The sequence below is a fragment of the Oppia nitens genome, unplaced genomic scaffold (assembly GCF_028296485.1).
Source record: "Oppia nitens isolate AA-2021 unplaced genomic scaffold, nextdenovo-longstitch-racon4-pilon3 scaffold9_pilon_pilon_pilon, whole genome shotgun sequence".
NCBI classification, from domain to species: Eukaryota; Metazoa; Arthropoda; class Arachnida; order Sarcoptiformes; family Oppiidae; genus Oppia; species Oppia nitens.
Window position 1 is genome coordinate 2,437,786 of NW_026533253.1, and position 9,066 is coordinate 2,446,851.

The window sequence follows — 9,066 nt, forward strand, 5'->3', positions numbered from 1 at the left end:
GTCGACCAGTGCTTTCATTGTAAACATTTGACACAGATTTTTGTTGATTACATTCATAAGATCCGTATAATGATATTAATAATAAACACGTTATAATAGTTGTATAGTTTTCCATATTATTAATTTTATATAATCTATAAATTAATGAATAAAAAAATTTTAGCTTTAAAACTTTAATAATACCAATTATTAAAAATAAAATACACATATAAAATTAAAATTTCTAAAAAGATATTAATTTTTAACTTAAAATTTGATTAATTAACAAACTGATAATCTATATTATTTTACTATGGCTTACTATTTGTTGAATCTAAGAATGATTTAAATATTTTAGTAATAGTATTTCATAATATATTTATGAAATACAATTGATTATATACTGTAATTTTAATATTATTATTAATTTATACAGTAGTAGTATTTTAAAACTATAATCTTGATATAACAAATAGAAAGATATACGGTATACAGTATATCATTATTTAAACATTAAGAAAATATCAAAAGTTAATATCAAATCTACATTAAGAAATCAAATAAACCTCGAAATTATAAGAAATAAAATTATTGACAATTTTTAATGAGTTAAAACATTTTCTGTAATAATTAAGAAAACATAAAATTTTAAAATACTTACACAAGAATTAGCAAAATATCCAAAATGTTATACTAATATAAATTTGTTGATACTTTAGATGAAGTGATGCTATGTTTAGAAAACTTATACTAAAGAATAGTAAGAAAAGTCATGAATATATAGCTTTAGGGAACGGTATGTATGTATTACCATTGGGTTTATCAGTGGGTGTGGGGTTATAGTGTTGTTAGTGCCTCAACATTATATATGCGGTATTTTTAGTCAGTACTTACTATTCAATGCTTCCGTTTTCGTTGACTCCTAAAACTTACATTACATGTGAAGAACCTGTTGTTTGTATTAAAAATCTTGAAAGTCGTTAAAATTGTTTGTAAATACTATTACTTCATATTATTATAAATACCATTTATCAATAACAAAAAAAATAATTAATATTTGAATTGTAAAAAACTTAATTAATGTGAATAATAATATTAAATAAATTATAACGTTTACGATCCTATTTCTTATCATTAAATTACAATATTATTTATTTTTAAGATTATGATTAACCAATAATATAAAGATTATATTACACAACATAAATATTTATTACATAAACGTTAAATGACAAAAATGTATTTCAATGTAAATATATTATGATAAACACTAAATATATGTATAGATAAAAATATAATAAAAGGGTTCCTTTTTTTACTTAACCCAAAATTCAAAACATTTACTAATTTCATATATAATATCATATAAAACTAAATAAAATGATGTTAAATAGAAATTATTGTAATGGTTAGCGATATGAAAAACAAGTTGAAAATACATTTTGATTAGATCACAGTTTTTGTTTAATATTTGTGTTATAGATGAGGGTTTGCGGTGTCTTCAAAAGTGATGCTTTAATGACTTGTTTGCCAATGGCTTTATTGGGAGATAACTTTGATTGTAATAATTGATTGATTTCTTGAATATTTGGTCTGTCTTTAAGATTATTAATGGCACTAAAATGTGGCGAATCTAAGATGTTTGAAATGGCTGGACATCTACTGAATACAGACGAACAGTCCTTATTCTTGAGTCCTGTTTTAGCGGCCCTCACAAAGTCTTTAATAAAATATTTGGATTTTTCTGTTACAGCATTAGATCCCTCTAAATGTTTCTCAAGACTTAAATAAAAATTTTAATTTTTTAAAAATTGCTTTTGGTTTTATATTATTAAATACCCAATAATATCCATGAGTTGTGCAGTAAATGTGGCCAATGGTGTACTTCTTCCGACTGCTTTCTGATGTACTTCACATATGATTCTTGATTGACAGTCGCTATCAGTAATTTCATACCTCCGAAGTCCATTCTTGATGATCCCGTATACATCCCTCAGCGATGACATTAATGTACCGATCCTTTGTTGTGGACTTTCTGTAGAATCGCTATTAGGTTTAGTATTAGTTGTTTCAGAGTTTGGATTTTGTTGTTTATTAGGGATTCTGTTTAATCCTGGATTAGAGAGCCGTCGGTTGAATATAAGCTCTGAAATAGATCTCAATGCCGAAGAAAACGAAGAGACGGCTGCTATTATAATAGTTTGAAATAAAAATTTGTAAACGTTTTTAAATATTGAATAAAATTATATTTATGTAAATTCAAAAATTATTAGATAATAAACAATAAAATGCGGCAATAATTTTGCTATTTAATAGTCTAGCAACAAGTTTATAAAAAAAAGAATATATTAGTTTTATAAAATTTATGATAGTTATATGTCAACTCAAATATAGTCCATCAAAAAATTTGATAACTTAAAAATAAAAAATTAGATACAATTTGTTAATACAGTATATTCAAAGCATTGATAATCGTTAATGACCTATATTACTATTAATATATAAAATAAATAGCATAGTTTTGAATTTTTAATATGCTAAAATATTCTTTAAAATTTTTAGCATTTATATTAAATTTATTTTATTTTATTTATTATATTTAATTAAGTAATGTCTTAATAATAATTTTTTAAACTAAATAAAATTGCTAATTAAAAAAATTATCTTTAAAAAATAAAAACAAACCATTATTAGAACCGGTAGTCGATGTGGACGACACTGAATTAGATGCAGACGTGTCCTGATCCAGACTATTGGGTGGATTAAGCAATGATGCGATTCCCTGTGTAAATCCAGACCCAGAATTGATACTATTCATGAATTGTCCGACAGCTCCGATAGTAGGACGCAAACCGGCCACAGCTAATGGTGCCATCAATAGTGCCGGTAATGCCGGAAGAGTTAAGAGAAAAGCGGCGACAGCCTAATCGTCAATACATAATAATAATATTGATTTTATTAAATAGATTTACTATTTATATTTATATTTAGCAAATAATATACTTACAAGTGGTCCGCCCAATAAAGAACTTCCTATAAGTCCCTATAAATTTTGTGACATTAATAAACATTTATAAATATTTATTTTATAAATAACGAATAAATGATATATTAGTTCAAATAAGTAAAATATAAATAAAAAAACTTTAAAAATCAACAAAAATCATAAAATTTTATAAAAATAAATTGAATATTAAGAAAAGAAAATATTTATAAAACTATTAATGACATATTTTTGGTATTTTAACAAAATTAAGCAAAATAATAGTCAAATAATAGTCAAATAATAGTCAATAATAATAGTTTATTAATAGTTATTAATAGTTAAATAACGGACAAACCTGTCTATCGACGTCCATCTTTCGCGATATAATTTGTTTAAACAAATCCTTATTAGTATTTTGTTGAAAGTGAGCACTAATAGCATAATTGGCACAAACTATGATAAATATGATAACAAATGGCACTTTATCTTTTGTGGTCACCATTGTATCCACAAATACACTTTCAGATAATCTGCTTTAAACACTATTATTTTATAAATGAAATATTAATTTAATGCAAGAATATAATCCACACTTAGTTTTTTTTAATCCACTTTTGATGGAAAGTAAATAAAAACTTACACTTTAATAGTATTTATTTTCAATGTATAAGAGATACAAGTAATTGTTAGAATCAAGTATTGAATTACATTTGATTTGTTTAACAAAACATTTCACTCAAAATATAAGAACCTTTTAAATTGATGGCTAATATTTGTCGGCTTTTTATATAAGTTAAGAGGGGATCATAATTTCATTTTGTGTTGAGTTGAACATCAACTTTAACAGTAATATTGATATCTATTTAATTGAGACCTTGACCTTTGGGGGATCAACTAAACAAATTTACGTCACTCTAGTAGGTCAGTAGTGTAACCAAAAGTAGTACCAATACTAGAGACTGTACTGTATTTACTGGTCCCGTCCTCTTCAGGATCCTAAGTCCTGCCGCTTGTATAACATTAGTCTAACTCATTACACAAAATGTAATAACCATTGATTGAAACCATTAAAAATTTGTAATACTTTTTTTATAGACCATATTTATGACAAATTTCCACAATGTTTTCTAATGTAAATACAGTATTCCGTTTACTACTTAAAGTTGTAAAATATAAAATTCAATGTTAAATATTTAGTATTTAGTTAAAAAACAAATATTTTTACTTATTAAATTCAAAAAATTGTTTTAAACAAATATCAGAAATTATGTTAATTATTTTTATAATGTACTTTATAATAAATGTCATTGCATTAGAAAAATTTTAAAATATAATTATAGGAATTATTAATATTAATTTTTTTAATTAATGCAAATATTTTGATAACCAATTTTGAAAAGAGTATTATCATTAATTAAGTGATTAAAGTTTTGCTTATGAAAATATTTAAAATTAAAAATTATAGATTATAGTTAATATACTATAAATAGTTTTAAAAAACATGAATAATATATTTAAATACATAAATTCTTAGATAAATAAATGATATAAAAGATGTAAATTAAAAAAAATAATAATATTATTATTTGCGTCCAACAACTGAATCAAATATTTGTTCAATGAGTGCAATCTTATCGGGATTTTTAACAAAAGTATTAAATATGTTGTGAAGTTGTTGTTGAATAAGTGGATTCACTTCAGGTAAAAGTGAAGTAATGTCTCGGCGCTTACGACCGGCAACAGTGGTAGTAGTGGTGGGCACTAAGTTTAAGCCGCCGAGACCAGTACCAGTCAGACCTCCTCCTCCGCCATTAAATAATGAAATAAACAATAAGAAGAAAGGGATTCCAACGATTCCCAAAGCGGCGACAACACACAGACCTATTAGTATGGATTCCAATGGTCCGCCAAAACTACTTAAGCCACCGTAGTCTTCATTATATTAGTAAATAACAAATTAAATGTTAAATTAATAGAATATTCTTTAAATATAACATTAGAAATGATATAAATACCAGAAAATCCCGGTCCATATCCCTGTGAGAATTGTCGGCCGTCTCTCTCTTTATTATCAACCGATTGCTTATCTAAAGTTAAATTGGTTTTGTTATCCCTTTTGACTCCCATAACAAAAATCACATGTAAAGCAACAATCATTAAAATTATAAGTTGAGTTAATTTGCATAATTGAGTCAGCATTTTATTAACTAAACAATTTAATTTGATATTTATAAAAATTATTAATATTAAATATAAAAATATAATCACAGAATTAAAACTTTTTCTTATCAGAAATTATATAAAGAAACTTAAAATATAATGAAATAATTTTTTATCCCAAAAATTTGCATTTTGATTGCAATATATATGTAATTTTTTAGACATAATCTACTGACGTCATATAAACAAAACTTTATGCACTAAAAAGTGTATTTAATTGTAATTAAATATAAATTGTTATTTATAAATGTATAGATCATGGCATCAAACAATATATGTTAAAGATTTGTTTTGTGTAATTTTTAATAATATAATAATAATAATAAATTATTATTATTCTAATATTACAACAACAATGTGATGAATGGGTGCATATAAACTGATTTAGTAAATGAGTGATCAAAACATAAGAAAACCTTAAAACAAAATGACACCTAATATTTAGTATATATCATAATAAATAAAAAATAAAATGACTTTTAACTAAATTATTATGAGTGCTATGATTAGACAAAAGACACATCTTTTACATGAATTGCTTACTCCTATTTAAATCAGGATATGTCTTATGATTGACATTATAAATATAATGGATTCATACGACTTGAACCATTCAATTCATAATCATTTACTCATATAAAATATTCATATGTATTGTAAATATTATATTCAATGACAGTTTATTTTGCATTATTATAATCCCAAAGTTATGATCAGTTTTTTATTTCAATTTTTAAAGACAGACTTTTTTAGAAATGTTATGACTGTTTCAGTGGTGTTTAAATAAAATAATTTTTGCTTTAATGCCATCCATTCATATTAATAGGTCATTAAAACTGATTCAAAATTTTAATAACCCACTTATTTGTCCGACCAAAACATCTATTAATTGCATTCATTTAGTAAAACAAAATCTTAATATTTGTTATTTTCAAACATTCATTTTACTTAAAGTATTAAATAATTTCTTTGTTTTTATATTTCTAATTAAAAAAAATAATTTTAAATAAACTGATATTAAAAGTTAAATATATTTTTTAAAAACTATATTAATAATGTATATACAAAAATTACTAAGGATTAAATTCATTAATATATAAATAATATATATTATATAATATATATACGTGTATTAATATAATATATAGTATTAATTATATACTATATATAATTTCTATATATACACGTATATAATACTATTAAATACTATACAAACTATAAATATATTGTTATTAAATGTGTACATAAAATGATAAATCAACGACAAAATTGATTAACATTTGATGAGATCAATCACTGATTGAAGTCAATAGTAAACCAGTGAAGCTGTTGTAAACCAGATCATTGGTTAACCTGTTTTTAATTGATTTAAAGAAAGCGAACATTACTTCGTTATAAAAGTTAGTTATTATTAGTTATTATTTATTATATTAAAGAAATGTTTTTAATATTTTATTTTTTGTTATATTATTTATAAACAGTATGCAAACTATATATCATAACTTGTATTTTAAAATTTGTAATTAAAAAGATAGTTTAAAAGTTTAATATATATATATTTTTAAATCTAAGCGTTCGTTGCATAGTTAAGTCACTAATTTTTTAGACTTTAATATCATTAAACAAATTGATTGAAATAGTCATTGCTATCGATTGACTGATCCCTTCCAGCAAAATATTTTATTTCAAAATACATAAAATCAACATTTGGCCCATATTTACAATATTTAATGTTTTATTTTAAACACAAATCAAATTTTTGATTATTAACATTTTTTGCAACAACTTTATAAATGAATAAAAATTTACATTTATATTTAAACATTAATTATACACAATTTAGTAATATTTTTAATAATTTTATAACTTATAAACTTTAAGTTTATTTCTATTTTATAGATTATTTTAAATTTTTATTTTAGTAATTTCATCTATAATAAAAATTTTAATATAGGTTTGACATTAAATATTATTTTATTAATATTATTTTGCAAATATAATATTTGTACTTTTAAAATTGAAAAATATATAATAACTTAATTATAAGTAATAAATATATAAATAAAAAACTATATTTACTTATTTATTTTTAAAAAATCATGTACAAATTAATATATAATACATGATTTAAATCAAGTCCAACTTTATTAAATTTTGTATTTATTTATTTATTAATAATGTCTTGATTTCCAACTAAAAAAACTATTTTATTTGTTTGTACCGAACATAATAAGTGGACGTTATTCCCGAAACTTTACTATAACTATAAATAACAATTTGATGGGTTAGAACTATAAAAGTTTATAAATAACTATTTGGCTTTTTTAGCAACTATTATAACAACTATTTGATAAATTTTAAATAATTATTAATCAATACTTTATATTATTATTAAGATATAAAATAATGTTAATTATACTTATAAGTTATAACTTACAAGAATCATTAATCAATTTGTATCAATAATTATAATTATAATTTTTTAGCAAAAAGTAAAATTACTATAAAAAATTACAAAAGTAAATATACAATTATAAAAATAAAAAGTTAAACATCATAAAAAATAATTTAGTTTAAGATAAATTTAATTTATAATTGATTGTTAAAATTATATTTCTAAGCAATTACTATATACAGTATATATCATATGACTAAATGATATATTTATTATTTTAGTAATTTATAAATTTCAATAATTTATTTATCAAAAATTGAATGACTTTTTATTTTATTAATTTTATTATAATATAGGAACATAATTATTTTGTTGATTATTAAATGATAATCAAAAATGTTGATATAATGATAATTAAAAAAAGTATTATATTTGATATACAAAAAGTTAATAATGTTTTTTATGTTTACTATTACTCAGAGAATTAACATTGAAATCCATATTTTGTAAGACATTATTCCAACGACTGGCTCTTTCTTCTTCTTCATAAAATTTATGGTTTGTTTTGACAATTTGTTGACCACTGTTGTTGTTCTCATCACTTAACTCTTGGCCATAACGTTGAACCACTAGATGTGCTTCGGGGTTGTTGTGTTGGTATTGTTGATCATTGGGATGTTGTGTCAACTGATTGTCATAATATCTTTGATGTTCAATATTTTGTACATTTTTGTTTGGATCGCGATTTAAATAATAATTTGCATATTTATTTGATTGTTGACCCATTTGTTGACCCATTTGGTGATCTAAGTGATTGTCTAAATGTTGTATCGATGGCTCATTTGGTGAATTTTTATCCGATTGTCCGATGTCTAGATTAAACATATAATGATGAGATGATTCTTGATTATTATTAATATTATTATCCATATCATTATCTTCAACAGTATTAGTATTTATATTATTTATTGCATCATTTTCTATAATTTCATTTGAATTATTTGACAAAAAAGTTTGTAATTGAAAGGGTCTATCATTGGCATTGTTTTTGGATAATTGGTCATCAGTTTGTACTTCATTTGTTTGAATCTCATTTTGCTTTGTTGTTTGAGATGAGATTGAATTTGCAATAGTGATTGGTATGGGCTGACCAATGATGACTTGAGGGGATCCAGAAGTGGTTTTTGAAGATTTTGGTGTTTGAATATATGTTAGTTTCATTGGACCTGCGGATTGTGTCTGACCATTGTTTTGTGAGCTATCAGTTACACCCACTGATGATAAATAATATGGAAGTGATTGTAGTATAGATTCTGCCAAAACATTTATTTGATCGCTGTTTGGGTTTTGATTATTAGTCACCATTGCTTGAGGTTGTGTTGTGGCTGAAACTAAACCATTGGTTGGTCTGATAGCGCTTTGAATTGCATTAATTGCTTGATTTTGAAAAGCATTTTGTGTTTTTGCCATAACTTGTTTGATATCA

General features: G+C 23.1%; 1 protein-coding gene across 1 annotated transcript; it reads right to left on the reverse strand.

Moving 5' to 3' along the window:
* Positions 1–1,430: 1,430 nt before the first annotated feature.
* Positions 1,431–3,633, reverse strand: LOC128964753 (uncharacterized). The gene is made up of 6 exons (XM_054311390.1): positions 3,606–3,633; positions 3,321–3,507; positions 2,987–3,022; positions 2,665–2,902; positions 1,819–2,167; positions 1,431–1,761 (listed from the first exon to the last, which is right to left on the reverse strand). The coding sequence occupies exons 2-6, from the start codon at positions 3,465–3,467 to the stop codon at positions 1,431–1,433; spliced, it is 1,101 nt and encodes a 366-aa protein (XP_054167365.1). The 5' UTR covers positions 3,468–3,507; positions 3,606–3,633.
* Positions 3,634–9,066: the final 5,433 nt, after the last annotated feature.